Raw genomic sequence first — 22,421 nt, 5'->3', positions numbered from 1 at the left:
ACAGTCTCAAAACTGAGGAGAAAGCAAAGGGTTCATTCTGTAGCTAAAAGGTAATTTCGTTGCTTTTTCTGTGGCTCCTAACACAATGGCTTTGATTGTAATAGCAAGGGTGGAGGTTCAATTAAACTGCACAATTACAGAAAAAGCTTTGGGTAATTACTAGCTCAGCTTGTTATTCATGAATGCTGAGTTTATTTCTGTGAGGGGCTAAAATGAATAATGTCTTATTTAACTCAAACTGCTTAAAATATTGCATCATCATAACAAGATCAAATTGGAAGACCTATTCTACAGTTTTTAGTCACATATGCTGAATTTCACCCTCAGTTTCACTTTAATTAGGGCTACAGAATCAACTACTGCCTTGTTTAGTTGGTTGGTTAGTTGGTTGGTTACTTTTGCAGTGCACAAACTTATGGAAACCTGAATTTCTTCCACCTGCTGCTTATGCACAAGTGCTTAGAGGTAAGCAAAAGAAATAATTGGGATAATGGAAGATTCCCTTTAAGTCTCTTAGGTTTGCTTTACACCTTTTATGTAAAAATTCTGTCCCACATTTTTTTTAAATTATTTTAAAAGAATCCTTCTAGTTATTCCACTTTGCATCTAAATGAATAAATGCAACAGGAACTTTGAAGAAGCACTCTAGAGGCTATTTTTGTGACAATTTTCTTAATCTTTTTTCAATACAGGACTAGGCTTCCTACCACCTTTCCTTATCGGTTGAAATACAGTGATCTTACATCACACTTCACTAATCCTCTGATCTCTTGGTGCAGGCGACTGGTAGGGAGGGAATGGGGGGGCATGTGGCCCCCCCCCCCCCCCCCGATTGGCCCCCAACTCATCACTGCTCAGGTTAGGGCAGTTTTTGTCCGTGTGGGCCAGTGGCGTATTGAGGGTGGGGCACTAAGTAATGGCAAAGAAGTATAGGAGTAGATGTGGGGCTTTTGGCATGCCCCCAGGCCTGCCCACAAATTGTGCACCCCCCCCCCCCAAGACTCAGGAGACACCAGTCACCCCTGTCTCTTGGTGGTGTCATTATTTTGTTAATTGGTTGCTCCATGAAGAAGAAAGCCCACATTTGAAATGATGGCATCTAGGCTACTCTGTGTGAGTGTGGCTGTGTCAACATTAATGGAAGTTATACAAACAAATATTATGGTGTCAGTACACTGTATTGTATTTAGAAATGAATCCAATTTCCATATCTGAACCTCACCAATATCCTGATTTTGGAAACTATTAGGTGCAGGCCTTTGTGGGCACAGGCCTTTGGGGCACAGACTGTGTCTAATTGTGTCTAATTTTATCACTTCAGGATTCCTGGGGTTTCTTCCACTTGCAACCTATGTAATTACTATGTTACTATATCTATATGAAGAAGTTTTGTACATAACCCAACATTTAGCACAAGGGTTGTCAAGCAGGGGTACACATACCCCCAGGGGTACTTAGAAAGGCTGTAAGGGGTCACAAAGGTGGGCAGGCGGGCAAGGACAGATAGCTCCCCAGGGTGAGGTGGTGGCGTCTCCCCCAGCACGTTCCTACACTTTGCTTCTTACCAGTAGGAGGGGGAGGGGCATGCCAGGCGTTGCCAGCCCCACACAGCGCATACACCGTACTGCCTCTCCACTCCCCCCATCTCAGCTCGCTCTCTGTGCCTGCTCCCAGGGGCAGGGCCAGGGGCTGAGTACAGCGGTGCCCCTCTGCAGACTGCACATGAATGGCCCGGCTGGCTGGGGTGAAGCTTGTATGCAGCAGTGGCTGCTTCCGCACCTCAAGCCACTTTTCCATAGCTGGTTGCACATGTGGCTCCACGATCTGCTGACAGGCAGTGCATGAGGCGCGAGGCCTATCAGCAGCCTGTGGAGCCATACATGCGACTAGCCATGGGAAAGCAGTCAAGGGCATGGCAGCAGTGGCATGGGGTGGTGGCAGAGATGGCCACCACGTGCAAGGCTCCGTCCCCCATCTGTCCACCTGGGCAGTGCATGGGCAGCCCAGAGGGGTACTGCTGCCCTCACCCACCCCACCCCCAGCTCTGCTCCTGAGAGTGAGCGCAGAGACACCCCCCCACCCTCCCATTGCCATTCTCAGTCTGGCCCCTGCCCCACCCCTTACCCCTGCACACACTTACCTGCTGGGGAAGGGGGGTGTCTGTGTGTGTATTTGCGTCTGCGTGTGTGTGTCTGCATCTGCTTGTGTGTCCGTGTGTGTCTGTGTGTCTGTCTGCATCTACATGTGTGCGTCTATGTCGGCATCTGCACGTGTGTGTCTGTCTGCATCTGCGTGTCTGTGTGTGTGTGTCCGCATCTGCATGTGTGTCTGTGTGTCTGCCTGCATCTATGTGTGTCTGCATCTGCGTGTGTCTCTGTGTCCTTGTGTGTGTGTGTGTGTGTGTGTGTGTGTGTGTCTGTGTCTTTGTGTGTGTCTGTCTGTCCCCTGCCTGCCCAGCAGCAGCAGGCCCATGGCATCATGCAGCTCTTGGGGCAGCAGCAGTGGGGTGCAGAGTCCAGCCTGCAACAGCAGCTCCCTCCACCCAGCACACAGATCTGGGAGGCATGTACCCCCCAGGCCTCTGCTGAGGTGCGTGCAGTGGCAGGAGCTGCCCCCCACCCCCCGCAGCTCCACCCCACACTCTGCCCTGGCTGTGTAGTGCCTGCCCCTGCTCCAGCCCTACTCCCTCCCTCACCATGGGGGCCTCGATCTGTTTCCCCCACTCCCCACACCTTAAAAACAAGAAAAAAATATAATGGGGTACATGAGGTGAAACTTTGAGGCAAAAGAGGTACACTTGTTAAAAAAGGTTGAAAACCCCTGATTTAGCATATTAAAAACCTCTTGCTGCAGCCATTTTATAAGTTTTTCCACAAGCAGACTAGCTTTTTTTCGCTTCAAAATTACATTAATTGTACTGACTAATTACCATCACTATATCAACATTCTGTTCGTGAGAGCAAAAACTGTATTGGAAAAGTACCATTGCTACACATAGACATTTTGGCAGCAGTCTGAAATATAAAATAGGGAATAAAAATGCAATTGTTATACAGCTTTTTCAGGGTTATTTTCTGTTCTCCTTTATTTCAGTGAAAATGCCAAGTAACTCCACTTACTCTGCATTTATACAGATAAAATTGAGGTTGGACATGAGCATAGTAATATAACTGAATAACTGAAATCTCTGCCCTTGCAAGACTGAGGATTAAAGTTTATTTTGGTGTGCAGGGAGTTGTACTAATGTGACTTATCCATATAAATCCTTGTGCACAGAAATGAGAACAGAGATTCCCTTCACATGCAAACCTGGGACCGTCATGGGTAAACAATGTTAGATTGTAGAGCTTTAAGACTTGATTCTCTTCTTACATTTGTTTAACTCTAGAATACGGCTGCTGATTGTTATGGAGTTATATAATGCTCCAGATTTACACTAGCATAAGTGAAAGGCAAAACAGGCCCACTGGGAACCTTCTATCTGTCTGACCCCAGTTCAGATACCATTAGCAAACACATTCTTTTTATGAAAGTCACAGGGCAAACCTTAGTTATATTATACTTTCGCTCCTACCTACATCATCCATGATTCTAGCTACACCACAGCAATATGTGCTGTAGTAAAGTATTAGCCAAAAGAGATCAATTAAGCCTTAAGGCTTTACACCTCCACCAGGCCCCTATAGTTTCCAGTTTTATTGTCTATATTATACCATTATTTGAGTGTGAGATAATAAAGCTGAAGTCTTCCTTAGGGAAATATATTCTAACCAGTTTCTGAGGCTTGCTTATAATAGAGGCCAGCATAGGTTTCATGAAGTTTTTACAAGGTGTACTCTAAATCCCTCCAGTAATTTGTGAAACATTCCATTATTTTTCATTAAAAGTAACAACAACATATGCATTCATATGTGTGTCTGTTATGAAGAACTGTTCCATGACATTTCACCACTGACTTTTGCAGACATTACAATGAAACAAAAATGAAATGCTCATCTAAAATTGTCACAAATAAGAAAATGATTTTCAGTTTGCGCCAGGTTAGAATCTATTATAGAACAAAACATTATTCCTGTTAATCCTCATAGATCTATTAACATGTTTTATAGTGGCATAAACTTTCATAAGCTTTTCATAAACCTTCATAGTGACATCAATTAAAATGTATATAATTTATCTTGTGTGAATGTAAAATAAAACCAAGAAGCTTACCAATGGGTAGCACACTATTACAAGCGTTAGTTTAAATCAGAATATGAGGAAAACACACTGAATAGTCTCATAATAATGAACTAACAAGTTTTCCAGAATTACATTTAGATGTTAAATACAATTATATTTTAATAGTCTTATAACAAGGCACTTCACGCATGCAGCACTTCATATCATCAACCCTTTAATTCTTAAAATTAGTTTTTGATACTGTATATATTTCATATGCAAAATGAATGACAAAAGACAAAATGCCAATTAAAATGTGTTGTTAAATCACAGAAGTCAAATGGTTCAATGTAAATGGTTTGATATAAATGGGTTGATGTAAAATGGTTCAAAACAGTCACTGAAATACAGACTAGCTACATTTCCTCTCCTTTTCTCTCTCCAAAGATGTCAGTTTTCAGCGAAAGGGGAAGCCACTCATTCAAGGCAAACAGAGAATAATTTCCCAAGGTCCCTGCACTGCCAACACTGATGCTTAAGGTGAAGCAATCTTAATAAAGCAAAAGAGGAATGTCTTTCTCTGTCTTCCTTCTTTCTAAGTCCAGTGGAGAATCCTCTTATACATACAGGAAAGTCATTTTTTTCCTCCCCATAAAGCAGTTTTGTCATAAGAGGATGGTTCACTGAAACCGGAATTACAGTTTTCCATGCAGCGGTACACTGGAACGATCTGACACCTTTATTCTTCTCCGTTCTTAATGAAACGGCATTGTCCCCAAATTTAGAAAAGAGAGTTCTGCTGTGTCAATGTTACAAACACTAGTTTAAATTACGCTAGCCAGTCCCTCCTCCCCCTTATTTCAATGATTGAAATAAATTAAAACTAATGACCCCCCCCCCCCCAACTATTCTAAAGCAATAAAAAGAATACTATGGGAACAAAATGAAAACATTCTTTTCACCCAGCAATGCTTGAGGGCAACTCTAGCAAACTTCAATGGGTCAGAGATTAGTGTGCTTAAAAACTTAAATCAGGCATAAATCTAGCTCTCTTGCGAACGTGAAACAAATGTGGCCATTCAGCACTGTCCTCCCAGGAAAAAAAGCCTGCTGTTTTCTGAAATAAGTCGTGTTTCTTGTTGAGGCAGCCAGATCACCGTGAATTAAGGTTTGATCATTAAAAGGGGACAGGCTCCTGGAAAGCAAAGCGTGCTGCCCTGTCAGGATCACTGTCAGGGAGCAGAAAGTAACATTTTGGGGAAATCAGCAGCTGCTGCTTCCAGCCAAATTCATGTTCCCTTGAAATCCATGAGCGGCAAAGTGCAGATGAACTGTGCCTTGAAGTGTGCGGGGGACCCGACGGACTGCGAGTGCAAGGGAAAGCCTTGTAACTTTTGTCTTCCTATTTTGGAAGTACCTGCCTTTACCAATCAGGGTCCAGGGGAAGCTGAGGAAGGCTGTGTGGGGGGGAAGCCTCTCTCAAAACCATCTGCACCTATTTCTTCTTCTTTATGCTCTGGCTAAATTTCCCCAAGAAACAAAAACTTGCCCCAGGGTTTTGTTCTAATCAAAAAACCTCAGCCTGAGGGGATCCGATCTCCTTTCTCTCTTTAACCCTAGGCTCTTTGCTGAGTTTCCAAACTGTGAATCAGACGTTTCTTAACCCAGGATGGGGTGTGTAAGTTTCTGATGAAAAGGGTTTTTTTGTGGCTTTTTTTTTTTTTTTTTTTTTTGCAATAGCCTATTTTGACATGCAGAGCTGATCCCACTCTTAACTCAGCCTGAAGTGAATGAGACTCACCATCAGCCCGAACGGAGCTCATCTGGAGGAGGAAGAAGACAGCCCCCATGCCCTGGACAGAGGTGAGAAGGAATCGCTTGAAGCCTGGAGCCATTGTCCTGCTGTTCAGATCTGGGCTGCAGGAGGCTGCTGCTGCCTTCTCTTCCTTTGAGACTCAGCAGCAGGATCAGGGGTGATGATTTCAAGGAGCACTTTCCCTCTGCAGGGTCCTGTGTCTGGGGCTTGGACTGAAGGAAAAAAGGGAGGGATGGAAAAAAAAAAAAAAGAGAGAGAGGAATCCTTGGCCTCGCTGTTTTAGAGGAGGGATGTGTGGGGAGAAAAATATCCAGCCAGATGAGTTTGGGGAGCAGTTTTATCTGGCCCAGTTGTGCAGGGAAGTGGACGTGGGGAGCTGGTGTGAAAAGTCACATTGCTGTGTCAGTAAATGCCTAAAGGATCAGAGTGGAAGAAATGTAAAAGCCAGGAGGGAAAGGGAGGGGGTGGGGGTGGGGTGGCAAGCCACAAGCAGTAGAAATCCCAGGCTAAGGGAGAAAAGGCAGCTAGATAGCTGGTGCGGAGACTGGGGGAGCTCGTGGACTGATCTGCCACCTCTGGAGGCTTGGGTATTGACTGCATTGTTGGCACCTTGAAATCATCACAGTTAGGTGCATCAGGCCAGGGCTGAAGGTGGAAGCCCAGGTCTGACATAGTCAGGAGGAGCTGTAGGTAAGGAGGGCTGAGCTGGGATGAGAGAGGCTATTGCAGACCAGAAGTGAGGTGTACTGAATCCCAGTCTGGAACAGGGGTGAAGGTGTCCAAGTCAAGATAAGAAGACACCAACAGGGCCCAAATACCATTCCTAGTCAGGTTAGTATACCTGTAGGCTTCCTACACCATGTAGCATGTAAGTTCCCTGGGCAGTCTTTTCCAGGGAGGTTTGCAGCTTTGCAATGAGCCCTAAATCTATGCTGTTTGCCCCCTTTTCTCAGGCACCCCAATATTTCCCCAAACGAAACTAAAAAGAAGCTCTCACAAGAAGAGGAAATGTGGATAATTTTGCCAGAATCCGTTTAACTAAATACATACACCAAATAGTTTTGTGTTGCTGTTGGAACTGAACAGAGCTCAGAAATGTTGTTTTCATATTCTCATCCTTTTTTGCTTTTCTTTTGGCTTGTTAAAATTTTTCCCCTGGAAATATGAGGCCGGTCAGCAAGTCAGTCTGCTAGAGAATCTGAGCCATGGAGAAGAGAAACAGCAGGCTCAGGTTGCTTTCACGCTGGTCCTTCCCCTCTCATTCTCTGCTCCCCACTTCATAAATGGGGTGTGCTGATATCCCCAGGCGTTCTTTGCTATTATTGAACTGCAGGATGTTTTTCTCAGTCTGCTTGAAATGACGCAGGATCAGGAATCTGTGTGTGTGGTATTCAAGCAATACAGTGGTGCTGGATACCTGAGATATGCCTAAAATAGAATAGATTTGATAGCTCTATAGATAATGTTGGAATTTTTGAAAGCCATCAGAATTATTTCTCTTCTCTCTCTCTCTCTCTGTGTACACGGTATGTAAACTTCAACTCTGCAAGGGTTTGGGGCTGATAGTTTTGAAGTCTCCCATCTACCCATAGACAATGCACAACAGCAAATTTCCTCATGTTGTCCTGCCAATCTGTCTCAAACCTAAATTGGAGAGTCCACTTTCAGGGTTATAAGATGAGAGAATTTCTGGCCCATTCCATTCATGACCTAAGGTGATAGGTCTATATAATTATATAAAAAAATTATTATGGAAAATGCATGCTATGTGTAACCCATAGTTACATGCAATGGGACAGGAAAGGAAATACAAAAGAAATAATTGATCTCTTTGAAAATATTCATTTATTTCTTTTACTAGTGGCATAGCTACTCAAATAAAATTTAAATGAGATTTACAATTAAAAAACCTGAACCAGTTAGAAGATGGATTCTGTGAACTTGTCTAATTTGTTACAGTGCGTACACAAAGCAATGGGCACAGACTTTAACATGGACATAAAAACAGACAGAAACTTTGATGGGAACGTCCTTGCCAGTACTTTGTTGTCCCTCCCGCTCCCTCCCCAACACCTGCTGGCCTCTGAATTTATCCCCAGTGGTTACGGGAAATGTACACGAAAAGAACATGATTCTTTGGATTGCATCTAATATTCCAGATGGCCATACGATTTGTTTTGCTATGATTTGATCATTATGTTGTGTTAGCATGTATCGAGAGAGACTTCTATTCTGGCTCCTGTTTCTGAAAATCTTGTTCATTTTTCTTGAGTAGAACACCTTATACCTCTAACATCAAATGAACAAAATCAGAGAATTCCTGCTTTCTTGAAGACTTTCACATAATAGTTCCAGGAGTTCTGGAGATATAAGCTGGGTACAGAAATGAGCCAGCCACATCTTCCAATTAAATCTCAGTTGTTAATATATGGCAAGGGGACATTATTAAACTTTATTGCCAAGCAGTTTCCTTTTAATAAGATATCTGTCCCAAGAATAGTCCCTTGTTAGTACAGAACTTGTGACCAGTAAACATGGAGACATTAATGGTTTGTGCTGAAATTATACAAACTTAAGCATTTACATAGTATCAATATTAACCAAGGTCAAACCAGTCATTTTTGATGAATTTTACTTTAAGTTTGAGTTCACTGGAACCCAAAACTCAAAATGGAAATAGGAAGGTGTTAAGATGGATGGAAACTATAACAACTGTTTGCACAAAATCTGAGTTGCATGCAGCTGTAGTAATAACGTATTGGTCAAACTATACACTGCATAAATGTACAATATACCGTAATGCAGTCTACAAAAGACTAATTGTTTTTTGTAATTTTATACAACTCATAGATCATGTCTGCTTAAGGAAGAGCGAATGTGTTAAGGGTGATATTTTATAACTCATTCTGTTTATATTCACTGTGGACTTTTATTTAAGGAATAAGACATGTGAAAGTGCTGGGTCATAAAATATGTACACCCACACCTTTGATGCACTGTGAAGCACAAGGCCTAATGGTTTGTGCCTTTAGCACCTGAGCAATGTGCACAGACATTTACGATCATATCCTTGAAATGTGTTATTCCACTTACAATCCTGGCTGTTTTATTACATAAAGCACAACAGTGTTAATGTAAATAGACAGATACAAAAGCTATTTGAACAGAGAAACATAGTTGAATACATTTAGGAATGAATAGGTGTAAAATATCAAGAGTTGTTAAATCTCATCTCATGTATCTAATACTTATTTCCTAAAATATTTTATTTCTTTCACTGCAGTCTGACTAAATACAAATATATTACAGGCTTAAAGCCCATTTAAGGCCCTCATGCTCATATGTAAGTATTTGCAGACTAAGTCTCCTCAAAATCAGGACCCAATGATCATAAGGCTGTCAGTCTAAAGATACTTTCATTAATACTGGCTGCTGCAACCCAAGATGGACAGATGCTAGCAAATTTCTTCAAGTACTGCAGCTGGAAAAGAATATGGTTGTTGAACATTGCTGCAAAGCCAAGAAGAAAGTTACTTTTCAGATCAGAATATGGTACGGTAAAATAAAGAAACTTGTTTCAGTTTTTAAAAATATATATCCCCTCTTTTTTTAATGAGACGTGAACTTCCATTTAATACAAGGTTTCTTCTCAAAATGCAATCATTTGAAATTCTGGTAGTCAAAACAATTCAGTTTGGAGAATTTAATCTGTGTCCTCTTAATAAGTCTGTGATAGTTTTATACTACTTTTTAAAGTTATTTGTACGTGTAGTGATATAAGAGAAGGAATTATAACCAATTTTGACAAAGGAATTCCAACGAATAAGGTCACTGAGATTTGTACATGAAGCTTTGAACCTCTAAAGTGCTTCCCATATTTTCTGTTTAATCTGAAAAGAAGAGCTCACTAGACAGAAACATTAGTTGGCAACTATAAAATTAACTGGAAAAAAATACCTCATCAAATATCACCACCTAAGGAATTAACTACTGCATAAAACTACAAATTTAAATAATGATGTTGGCTAGCTTTACTACCAATGGTAGTATTTGCAGTTATCGGCGTTTAGGTCAGGGTAATCAAAATTATAATAGAGGTCTAAGTTATTAGCTGATAGGTGCATATGTACAGTAATGAAGGAATTGTTTTACCATATAACGTTCTGAGAAATATACTGTTTTGAGTGGGTGATGGGAGGGGGGGACAAACAGGAGGGCATAACCTTTCCAGCCCTCAGTTTCCCCTTCTGTAAATGAGGGTAACCATCTTTGTAGAGCATTTTGAGACACTCATAGAAACATAGAGATGTAGGGCTGAAAGGAACCTCCAGAGGTCATCTAGTTCGAAACCCTTTCTGAAGCAAGATCATCCCTATCCAAACCATCCCATAAAAACCATAATCTAAACCCTACATATGACTACCATCAACCCTGCCACAACTCAGACACAACACCCTAACCTGCCACAGGTAAAGCAGGGGAACCATGGCAGCCAGCATCTTGTTTCTATCAAGTGTTGTCAATATATGCTCAAGAGATCCTGGACAGAGGGCCATGCCCCCCACTACACAGGAATGCAAAACCCCCCAGAGTCTGTACCAATCTGACCAGGGGGTAAAATTCCTTCCTGCCCCAAATACGGTGATTGGGGGCCAGACCACCTAACCAGGAACTTCCTGGTTTTGGTTCCAGCAAGAAACATTGGCACACCCCAGTCAAAGTCCCCAGCCTTGGCTATAGCCTTTAAGAAAGACTAAAAAACACCCTGACATATGTAGCAGAAAGGAGAGGGCAGGGGTAACCAGCAAAACCCAGAAATACCCATAGTAGAACATAGGCATAGCTACACCTTGATCATCCTCAACCAGTGGCTGTCCAACCTCTTCTTGAATACCTCCAGCAAGAGTCCACAACTTTCCCAGGCAATCTATTCCACTGCCGCACTACTATAACAGTAAAAAAGTTTTTTTCTGGATATCCAGTCTAAACTTATTTTGTTACAACTTCAAGCCATCACATCCTCCTCTCCTCAGTAAGAGAGCGAAGGGACTTTCCCTCTTTTTATGCCAGCCCTTCAAGTAGTTGAAGACTGCTATCGTGTCCCTTCTTAAGCGCCTTTTCCACAAACTGAACAGACTAGTTCCTTCAGCCTCTCCTCATATGACCTGCCTTCCAAGCCCTTGATCATCTTCCTTGCTCACCTTTGGACCATTATCATCCAGGTCATATTTAACTAACATGAAGTCTTCATAGATAATAGTAGAAAATTGCAAGTGTATCATTATTATGGGGTACTTATACCTGCTGAAAACTCTGCAGCAAGAAACAGGGTATCCAACTAGGAATAAAATATTCTGGGCCTGAATAACAAGTCCTATTTAAGGGAAATAAAATAACCAATAGACAATGCAGCATTTACATACATTGCATTACAAGCACAGCAATGACTGGCATGTCTTACAGATATGGAGTCAGTGTAACTGAGGCAGTCCAAAAACACTGGTAGTGCTATACACCTATTAATGTATTGATAGAGCACTTATTGTATACTGTGTCCCAAAGTTGTCTGATGGCTGTGTCCAAACTTTTAATCCCCAGAAGTGAATTGAGAAGGAGAGGAGGAGAAAGATTTCTTCCTTTATAAATTTTGAATTATTAAACAGAAGTAAAGGACAAACCTTTTCCAACTGTCTGGCAGTCAGCAACAGGCTAGCAGCTGTAGGAAACTTTAAATTTTGTTTACACAGAATTTTTGCACCAAATTAAGTGAAAAGTAGGAACCATGAGAAACTGCCTGGAAAGTAATTCAGGGAGCCGGCAAAAAAGAAGACATATGGCACAGTTTGGTAGTGGTGTGCTAAACACTGGTACCTATGTTACAGTTCTTCCAACACTGATAAAGAGTGTAAGTCTTACATTTTCAGCATGTTATGTGGGGTTAAGGGCCATCATGTGATTGGTCGTGATCCTCTATATAAACCATTGCCAGGTGAACTATAAACTGTAAAAATCACACCTCATTCCTGGAGGACTAAGCAGCCTCAGGAAAATAAAGCTGAAAATACCTGGCCTATAACTAGTAATGATAACAACAATATCATCATCATCATGATTCATAACTATGGATGGGCTTTGTGGTGACAGAAAGGGTGGAGGAAAGGCATTGAGAGAAATTGAGGACGTAGTGGATAGCTAATGCTAACTGCTTATAGAATCATAGAAAATAGGGCTGGAAGAGACCTCAAGATGTCCTCTAATCTAATCTCAACCAAATGTTTGTCTAATTTGCACTTAAAAATTTCTGATGGAGATGCCACAACCTCTCTAGGTAATCTGTTCTAGTACTTAAACACTCATGGATAGAATTTTTTTCCCCAGTTCCCAACCTATATCTCCCTTGTTGCAAATTAACTGTTACTACTTGTCCTGTCCACTGTGGACACAAACTAGTTAATTGCCATCATTTTTGTAATAATTATTTTTGTATTTGTAGACTGTTATCACCTTGATCTTCACTTTTCCAGATTAAAAAAGCCCTGTTCTTCCAACCATACCTCATGTCATGTTTTCTCAAATCATTTTTGTTGATTTCTTGTGGATTCCTTCTAATTAGTCCATGTATTTCTTGATGTATGGTGCCTAAAACCAGATATAGGACCAAGGCAAGTCCTCACTGTAGAGTGGAAGAGTCACATCCCATGACTTGCACTCAACAGTTTAGTTAATGCACCCCCAGTCTACCCCAGCACCCCATTATTTATTTGTGCATATAGCAAGCCTTGCAGCAGCAGCACACTAACCACCATTGTCCCCCTGTTTTATTTGTGGCAGGTTAGAGTGCTATGACTTGTAGTTGTGACAGGGTTGACTTGCATAATTTTAGTATTAGGTTAGACAAGGATTTCTTTGGGATGGTTTGTATAGGAAGGAACCCATTTCAGGGAGGGGATTAGACTAGATGATCTCCAGGGCTACCTCCCCTTGTGGGGTCTGCTCCCTTGTGGGGTCTCTGGCATGCCAGTTGGAGGAGCTCCAGGCCACAGTCCAAAGACTGTGTGCCATCAGGGACTGTGAGCAGGAGATCAACTCCTACTGCCAGGCCCTTCTCCCCCAGGAGATGGAGGGTAGACCATGGTCTCCCTCCAGCACAAGGGAGGACTCGGGCACCTCCCATTCTGTCCAGTCAGGGGGATGGACCAAGGTGGTCAAGGGCCCTAAGGCCTGCCGCACCAAGGCCCCTGCCCCGCCAGAGCTTAGCAAGATGTATGAACCTCTTGCAGCCCCAGCAGAGCCTGCTGAGTTGCCAGCTCCCACAGGCAACACGGGCCTAACTGCAGCTACCGCCCCCGCTCTCCCCAAGACAAAATGTGAAGTGTTTGTTGTGGGAGACTCCATCCTGAGGGGGACTGAGGGGGTAATCTGCTGCCCCAACCCCTTAGCCTGGGAAGTCTGCTGCTTCCCAGGGGCCCGCATCTGAGACATTGCAGAGAAGATCCCTAAGCTCCTCCAGCTCACAGACCACTATCCCATGCTCCTTATTCATGTGGGCACCAATGACACAGCTCGGAGCACTCCCAGCCGGGTCATGAGGCGCTACAGGGATTTGGGAGCGGGGCTAAAGGGTCTGGGGGCACAGGTGGTGTTCTTGTCGATCCTCCCAGTCTCGGGGTATGGGGTGAGGGAGAGAAGGATCCAGGTAGTTAACCAAAGACTGCAGCACTGGTGTCATTGGGAAGGCTTTGTCTTCCATGACCACAGCCCGCTCTTTGGTGAGAGGCAGCAAGCTGCTGGGAAGAGATGGCCTCTACCTCTCTCCCCTGGGGAGGAGGCTCTTCTCAGCCAGACTGGCTGACCTGCTCCACCGGGCTTTAAACTAAGCCTGCTAGGGGACAGGGGGACTACCGCCACTGCTGACCCACTGAGCAACCCTTGCAAAGCCAGCAGGCCAAGGCACTTAAGGGAGCCCACCCCTGCCCCATCCCTGGGACAATCTGTGGGCAAGGCAAGAGCCCCCAGGGGGACACTTGCCTGCCTGTATACAAATGCCAGGAGCTTGGGGAATAAGCAGGAGGAACTCGGGGAATAAGCAGGAGGAACTCATCCTCCTGCTTAACGCTAATAATTATGAAGTCATAGGGATAACGGAGACCTGGTGGGACTCCACCCATGACTGGACCATGGGTATAGATGGCTATATCCTGTACAGGAGGGATTGAGTAGAAAAAAGGGGCGGGAGTGTAGCTCTTTATGTTAAGGAAAGCTATGTGTCCCTGCAAGCTGATGTTGGTGACCAGGGTGAACAACTGGAGACCCTCTGGGTTAAAATCCGTGGGGAACACGGCACAGGGGACACAATGGTGGGAGTCTACTACAGACCTCCCACCCAAAGTCAAGAGCTTGACCAGCAGTTCGCCCGGGAACTGGCTGAGGCCGCATGCTCCAGGACCATGATTGTCATGGGTGACTTCAATTACCCAGACATCTTGTGGGAAGATCACTCAGCAAAATCCAAGCGGTCACGAAGCTTCCTATCGTGTGTGGATGACCTCTACCTGACTCAAGAAGTCTACGGGCCAATGAGAGGTAAAGTGCTGTTCGACCTGGTACTGGCTACTGGGGATGACCTAATCGGCGACCTAGTGATCGATGGGAAGCTGGGTGACAGCGACCATGAGCTGATCAACCTAACCATCTGCCGTAAAGCTGGCAAGTCAGTCAACAACACTGAAGTCCTTGACTTCAGGAAAGCCGACTTTGACAAGCTCAGGAGGCTTGTCAGTGAGGCCCTAAGGGACCACGACCCCAGGGGGAGGGGAGTCCAGGAAAAGTGGTTGCTCCTCAAGGGAGCAATGCTCAATGCACAAGCTAATTCTATTCCATCTGGGAGAAAAGGCAGCAAGAGGGCACAGCAGCCCCCCTGGCTCTCCAGGGATCTAGCAAACCTCCTGAGGCTAAAAAGAAAGGCCTACAAAGGACGGAGGATGGGATTCACCTCCAATGAGGAATATTCTTCACTGGTCCAGTCCTGCAGGGAGCAAACCAGGAAAGCCAAGGCTGCAATTGAACTCCAACTAGCTTCGAGCATCAAGGACAATAAAAAGTCCTTTTTCAGATATGTGGGGAGCCAGAGGAAAAGCAAGGGCAACATTGGACCCCTGCTGAACCAGATGGGACAACTGACAACTGACACCCAGGAAAAAGCCAACCTATTAAATGGGTACTTTGCATCGGTCTTTCATCAGTCCCATGGGACAGGGAGGTCCGGGTAAGGGAGATCCCCTGCCCTCCATCAATGCTGACCTCATGAAGGAACACCTTGAGAGGCTGGATACCTTCAAGTCAGCCAGCCCTGACAATCTACACTCCAGGGTACTCAAGGAGCTGGCGAGCATCATAGCCCAGCCTCTGGCACAGATCTTTGAAAACTCCTGGCGCTCTGGTATAGTGCCCGAAGACTGGAAGAAGGCCAATGTGGTGCCTATCTTCAAGAAAGGGAGGAAAGTGGATCCAGCAAACTATAGGCCCATCAGCCTGATTTCTATCCTGGGGAAGATCTTAGAAAAGTTTATTAAAGAGGCCATCCTTAATGAACTGGTCGACGCCAACATCCTGAGGGATAGCCAGCATGGGCTTGTTGCGGGTAGGTCTTGCTTGACCAATCTCATTTCCTTCTATGACCAGGTGACCTATCACCTGGACAAGGGAGAAGAGATTGATGTCATATATCTTGACTTCAAAAAAGCCTTCGATCTGGTATCCCATGATCACCTCTTAGTGAAACTGGCCAATTGTGGCCTTGGGTCCACCATGATCCACTGGCTGGGGAATTGGCTCCATGGTCGGACCCAGAGGGTGGTAATTGACGGAAGTCAATCATCATGATGCCCTGTGACCAGTGGGGTCCCCCAAGGCTCTGTCCTTGGACCCATATTGTTCAACATCTTCATTAATGATGTGGACATTAGAGTCAGAAGCGGACTGGCCAAGCTCACTGATGACACCAAACTTGGGGCAAAGCATCCACACCAGAAGACAGGAGGGTGATCCAGGCTGACCTGGACAGGCTCAGCAAATGAGCGGATGAGAACCTTATGGTGTTTAACACTGAAAAATGCAAGGTTCTCTACCTTGGGAGGAAAAACCTGCAGCATCCTTATAGACTTGGCAATGCTACACTGGCTAGCACTACGGAAGAAAGAGACTTGGGGGTCATCATTGACCACAAGATGAACATGAGCCTGCAATGCGATGCTGCAGCTAGTAAAGCGACCAAAACACTGGCTTGCATCCATAGATGCTTCTCAAGCAAATCCCAGGACGTCATTCTCCCCTTGTACTCAGCCTTGGTGAGGCCGCAGCTGGAGTACTGCGTCCAGTTTTGGGCTCCACAATTCAAAAAGGATGTGGAGAAGCTTGAGAGAGTCCAGAGAATAGCCATGCGCATGATCAGAGGTCAGGAAAACAGACCTTACGATGACAGACTGAGAGCTGTGGGGCTCTTTAGCCTGGAAAAGTGCAGGCTCAGGGGTGATCTAATGGCCACCTATAAGTTTATCAGGGGTGACCAGCGGTATCTGGGGGAACGTTTGTTCACCAGAGCGCCCCAAGGGATGATGAGGTCGAACAGTTATAAACTACTGCAAGACCGTTTCAGGCTGGATATAAAGAAGAATTTCTTTACTCTCCGAGCTCCCAAGGTCTGGAACAGCCTGCCATCGGAGGTGGTTCAAGCACCTACATTGAACACCTTCAAGAGTAAATTGGATCCTTATCTTGCTGGGATCCTGTGACCCCAGCTGACTTCCTGCCCTTTGGGCAGGGGGCTGGACTCGATGATCTTCCGAGGTCCCTTCCAGCCCTAATGTCTATGAAATCTATGAAATCCATGAAATTTGACAGAGGGGGCAGGGAAAGAGCTGATCCCACCACTCACTCTGGGCAGGGAATGATTGGCAGAAGAGGCAGTTGAGGCTGACCCTGGCTGCAGTCCTCCGTGGACAGAGGAGGTGGAGGGGGGAACAAACCCCCTTCCTGCCCCCTCTGCCTTGGGGGGCCATGCCTGCCAGCATCTGGCCACACCCCGACCCCTGCACCAGTGAGGGAGGAACACCAGGCAGACCCCAGCCCAGGTCTGTGCCAGTGGGACAGGGAGAGGGGAATTAAACCCTGTCCCTGGCCAGTTTAGTTGAGGCTACTGCCAGGGCTGGCCAGGCCACAGACACTGGAGCAGCAAGTGGAAAAATGCCTGGCAGGAGCTGCTGTCCCCCTACCTGTCAGACCCCAGCTGGGGTCTGTGACAGTGGGACAGGGGAGGGAGGTGGGGATAAACCTCTTCCCTGCCCCCTTCACCTTAGAGGGGCTGGCATCTTGCCTTACCTTTGCCCCTACTGGGATGCTGGCAGACTCTGGTTTAAGTTAAACCAGGAAGGGGTCTGGGGGAGAAGTTGCATAAACTGGTTTGAGCTCAATCAGTTAAGCCTGATACTACATTCAACCATATTTATCTCAAACTGGTTTTGGCCATTTTGAAACTGGTTTATATGCGTTGAACTTATGTTCTGTTACAGGTTTAAACTAGTTTCTGACCACTTAAACTGGTTTATGTGTAACTTCTGTCCCTAGCCCAGAGGTCCCTTCCAGCCCTACTTTTCTATGATTGGATCTTGGATCAAGATTCAAAACTAAGTGCTAAATATACTACTACTGAGATAAATGTTTGACAGATAACAACAGGACCTACATAACCATGGACAGAAAAAAGATTAAATGGAGAATTTAAAAAAAATCATTAAAAAAGTTCTTCCATGGATAGTTAGACTAGTGTAACAAATGTGTCCTTGTAATACTTTTATAAAAGAATCCTTTACATCTCATTTGCTCAGTTAACTCTGCCCTCTAGTGCTGCAAAGAGTACAAGGACCTGGACCTTGTATTTTAGTGGAGTGCCAGTTCTGCTAGAAAGTCAAGGTTCATTATTGAAACCATGGCTATATTAATAATCTTAAATTCATATGGGACTCACATTATCTTGAAATTTGCTGTGCCTCGTGCAAGTGTGCGATTGGGTTAATTGTTCAAATCTACAGTCATTTAATCAACAGCTTCCTGAAATGAAGGCCCACTAAAAATGACTTTTTACAAAAATAATTTGTTTCAGCTACCTTTTTTTTTTTTTTGCACATATACGTAAGACTTGAACTATGACATTGATCCTCCACACACTGATCCCACATTCTTGGCTTGCTGCCCACTGCCACTTTAAGGAAGCACTATAAAAAAAGTTATTAAACTTAGTGCTAGGACCACTAGCTAGGATAAAATAGATGGCTGAGCCACGTCTGCACATGCAGCAAGACTCTGGATCTATGGAAGCAAGAAGAGTTCCAGGAAAACTGTTGTGATGGTAACAAAGTGGCTCTAGGGGATGCACATTTATTGTTAATCTTGTGCTGAGCCTGAGAACTGTTTAGGCCTGATCTTTGGCAATTTTCAAGCTTTGTGGCTTGTATATGTTCTGCAGGATCCGTTTCTGGGAATTTTGCTTTGAAACCAAAACTTTGGGTTTAATATCAGTATTTTAAAGTGCTCAAAAGCCTATGCAGAGGCTGGTTTTATTTTAGAAATACTGTCAAGGAAATACATGTTGATTGACTGGGGAGAAGATTCAATACTTTTGCAAGCAGTTAAGTTAATATAACAATGTTTCCTGACAAGTGGAACTATCATCAAAGGAAAGGAAGTCACTGAGCGACTTGGTCATGGAGTTCCCAGTATGCATACCCCTTAATACAAGCTGCTTATAGTATTTTATTTATAATAAAATATTTATTTTTATTATAAGTTTCTTAGGGCAAAGCTAGTTAATATGAGAAGTCAGAGTAGTGAAGGAGTTTAAGCAATGCTGAGGAAATTGAGAGAAAGGATTAGATTGCTGAGGAGGGGAAAAACAGGAGAGAGGGTTGGGGCCTATGGTGAGCAGATGAAGACTTTGGGGCAGGGGTAAATGGATGTGGTTGGTAAGAGAGGGTTTTAGAACTCTGGCCAGGGAGAAGGTTGGGGATTAGAGGGAGTGAAAAATGGAAAAGATGAATGTTCAGGAAGGAAAATTAAGACAGATGGCAGCAGAACCAGAGAGAGGACTGTCAGCTCTATATTCTCCTCTTCTGTTTGCAGTTGCCACCCTATCCCAGCCATCACCTCACATATTTGGGCCAGCCTCTTCTCTGTTGCAGGAAACTGATCTTAGACTTCCAGAGGGTTAGTGCTCTGCAAGATCCTCACTTACATATGGCAAAAAGGTCCAGGAATATCAAATATACGGCTCACAGGACAAATCTGGCCCACAAAACCTGGTCATCTGGCCCAGTCTCGTTGGAGGACCTTCCCCTGGTGGCAGCCAAGTGTCTAGGTGAGACCCATAGTGCTGGAACCCCAGTAACACTGTAGCTTGTTCCTATGGCAGTAGCCAAGTGCCTGCGATGCCAGGTTTCTTCCCAAACTACTACTGGGGCTTCAATGCCACAGGTCTTGTTCAGGTGCTTTGCAGCCAAGACAGCAAGGACCACAGCACTGGAGACCCAGTAACACCATGGAAAGAAGCCCAGCATTTCAGTGCCCTCTTCAGCCCAAAGTATAACCTCACAAAATATATTTAATCTATACATTTAAGAAGGCACTTCATGCACTGAATATGGTATGGGGAATTCACAAGCATGACCTAGCCAATAGGTCAGCCCAAGAACATTCATCCAGCCCTCAGATCAGTCCCATACCATTCATCCAGCTCTTAGGGCCAGATGAATTTGACACCCCTCAGTCAGTCAGTCCTGAGGCTGCACCAACCATTGGGGCAGCTTTGATGTAGCAATAACTTTCTTCCATTCTTCCTGGTCTCTTGCAATCCTTGTACAATCAGGCAATTTTAATCCCATCCAGCCTTTGGTGGTCCAACTTGTCCTAGGTCTTTCTCTTCATCCATCCACAGCACCCTCTACTTCTTGTTTCATGTCCAAACCAGTGCATCTTTCTTCTTATTTCAAATAAGGGTTTGTATTTGCTGACTTCTTGTCCAATTTGATCTTTCACTGATTCATTTGTTCTGTGTGCAGTGTAGGGTATGCATAGAAGTCTTCTGAAGCACTGCATTTCAAAGATCTCAATTCACTTTCCTAGTGCCCTAGTGAGTGCCCACATCTCAGAGCCATAGAGGGTTGTTGACATCCCTACTTCAGACAAATGTGTGAAGCTTCTCTACATACACTAGGCCCAGATTTGGAGCAGGCACTCTGCATGTCCCTTCTTCTCCCCTTCCTCTTCTCCAGCTTGTACATGCATACTTCAAAGCCCCTTGGTTTCTCTCCTCCTCCTCACCAGTCTTGCTTACTAGGGTATTAATGTGGCCAGGAGGAGGGTGTGCGTAAGAAAAACTAAAAGCAGTTGGAGTTTACAGTTTCACTAAGCTTATGTTTGTCCAATACATAATGAAAACAAATTCTCAACTGCAGCATTTTTCACAAAACAATTCTGGTTTTCCACTTAGCCCTATTACTGGGACATTTATGAACAAAGGTGGTGTTCCATACCACATGGGCAAAACGTACCATTTCTTCTTGTCTCTGTTACTTGCTTATCATTGAATGGTGAATGTACCGACAAGAAAATGTGTAAGAATGTAAGAAAAAATACCTTAAACTGATATTGTAAGAGCCCAATGGATTTAAAATGTTTTCAGATTAAATTCCAGTAAACTGCTTAGATTAAATTCCAGTAAACTAGGTCTGAAGGGTGAAAGGATGGAGGCCAAACATGCATTCTTCAAACATCACAAACAGGAGACCAGGCACAGAAGCCTTATTTTGACCTTACTCAGCAATAGCTCAGATGTTGTACTTTGGTTTCCATTTGACAGGGGGATATTTAAATTACTTCTTTATTTAAACAATGTCACTGGTATTCTTTGTAATTTTATAAAAACACTCCTATTATTGTTAATTTTGTAAAAAAATCCATAAATCTTAGACCTCCATTATTTGATGATGGGTTTTTAAATATCTTTTCTTTCTACTTTTTTTCTTTCTTACTTTTCTGACATTTTCCAAACATATTGATCTGAATGGAGCTGAGAGTGGCTTTTTTCTTCCACGGTAACAGTTCTCATGGACCATGTAAGCAGTAATATTCATTATGAACAACAATGTAATTTACATACCAGTATCATTAAAATGACATTAGTATAACTCTGCAGGTTAATGTCAGGTCCCAAATCTGTCAAATATCTTGCAAATGTGATTGATTTTAATAAAGTGAGAAGTTCCATTAATTTCAATGGTTCTATTTACATGTGTAAGGTTACTGAAATAGGTAACTGTTTCCAAGGCTGAGGCTTTATTTTCAGCTGCAGAGCCAATAGAGTTCTAGTAACTTTGCTTTTTGTAAGCCAAAATATAAAATATTTTAATTATAATAATTAGCCATTCTTTTAAAAATTTGACCTTTGACAATGACAGTAGCATGCTTTCCAAATGAATATGTTTATGTTAAAAAGGGGGAAAAAAAAAAAAAAAAAAAATGTATTTGTGCCCCCACTCCTCCAAACTGGTAAATTTGGCTCTAGAGATAGCAATCAGGAAACCTAGTATTTTAACTTCAAAGACTATCCAGTAATGGCATATTCATACAGAGGAAATGGCTACAATATTCTATGCTGTGTTAATAAATTTTTTAATTACATTGGATCCTGCATGCTGTTTTAGAACATTTACACTTTGTAACTGTTGAATGAAAGCATTGGGAGAATTGAATGACAATTTTTGTATCCACAGAAGTATACATGCGAGACAGAGACAGAAATTTCCCTAGCTTCTATATTTCTGCAAATGAGGACCTGATCAATATATGATTTCCAGATTTGTATCTAATTTTGCAAACTTCCTCACTTGCTATAGTCTCTAAAATTAGGTTTGTTACTAAGACTGCCCATTTGGGGAATGAATGCTTTTTCTTTCTATGTACTATTCATTCGTATGATATGTTTTCATATATTTGAGAATAAGATTATTATGCATACAATATGAAATTGTGCAATTTCTCCAAAAGCTCCAAATATAACTACACAAAATATATTTAATCTATGCATTTCAGTTTATGAAACATAATAAATTAAATACATATTTTTGCATATGGAAATATCATATCTCTGCAGCTGAAGTTCTGCTTATTCAGATACTTTACTGAAGTGTGTTCTTGAATTATTAATGAATATTTGCTGGAAGTGATAAAGTCAATACATGTATGCCTAAAACAAGACTCACTAGTTTTCTTGATTTGTGGCCAGATGCACACTTAATGGGCCATCCTGGCACTCTGTTATGCTACCGCCTGACTACACATCCATTACCGCTACTATTAGCCCTTTTTGCCTGAGCAGTTAAGGTATGTGCAGATG

The 22,421-nt window shown here is 43.4% G+C and overlaps 2 protein-coding genes across 2 annotated transcripts in view; one reads left to right on the top strand and one right to left on the bottom strand.

Annotated features, from left to right (window-relative positions):
- Positions 1-6,427, bottom strand: part of SUSD5 (sushi domain containing 5) — a 77,903-nt gene extending 71,476 nt beyond the window's left edge. The window contains exon 1 of the mRNA XM_019483338.2: positions 5,963-6,427. Coding sequence (XP_019338883.1) covers positions 5,963-6,056 — 94 coding nt within the window. The 5' untranslated portion in view covers positions 6,057-6,427. The remainder of the gene's footprint in view (positions 1-5,962) is intronic.
- Positions 5,669-22,421, top strand: part of FBXL2 (F-box and leucine rich repeat protein 2) — a 140,948-nt gene continuing 124,195 nt past the window's right edge. Inside the window, exon 1 of the mRNA XM_059728750.1 lies at positions 5,669-6,024. Within this exon, the coding sequence (XP_059584733.1) occupies positions 6,010-6,024 (15 nt within the window). The 5' untranslated portion in view covers positions 5,669-6,009. The remainder of the gene's footprint in view (positions 6,025-22,421) is intronic.

The sequence above is a fragment of the Alligator mississippiensis genome, chromosome 5, assembly GCF_030867095.1.
Source record: "Alligator mississippiensis isolate rAllMis1 chromosome 5, rAllMis1, whole genome shotgun sequence".
NCBI classification, from domain to species: Eukaryota; Metazoa; Chordata; order Crocodylia; family Alligatoridae; genus Alligator; species Alligator mississippiensis.
This window is presented reverse-complemented; position numbering and strand designations above follow the sequence as displayed.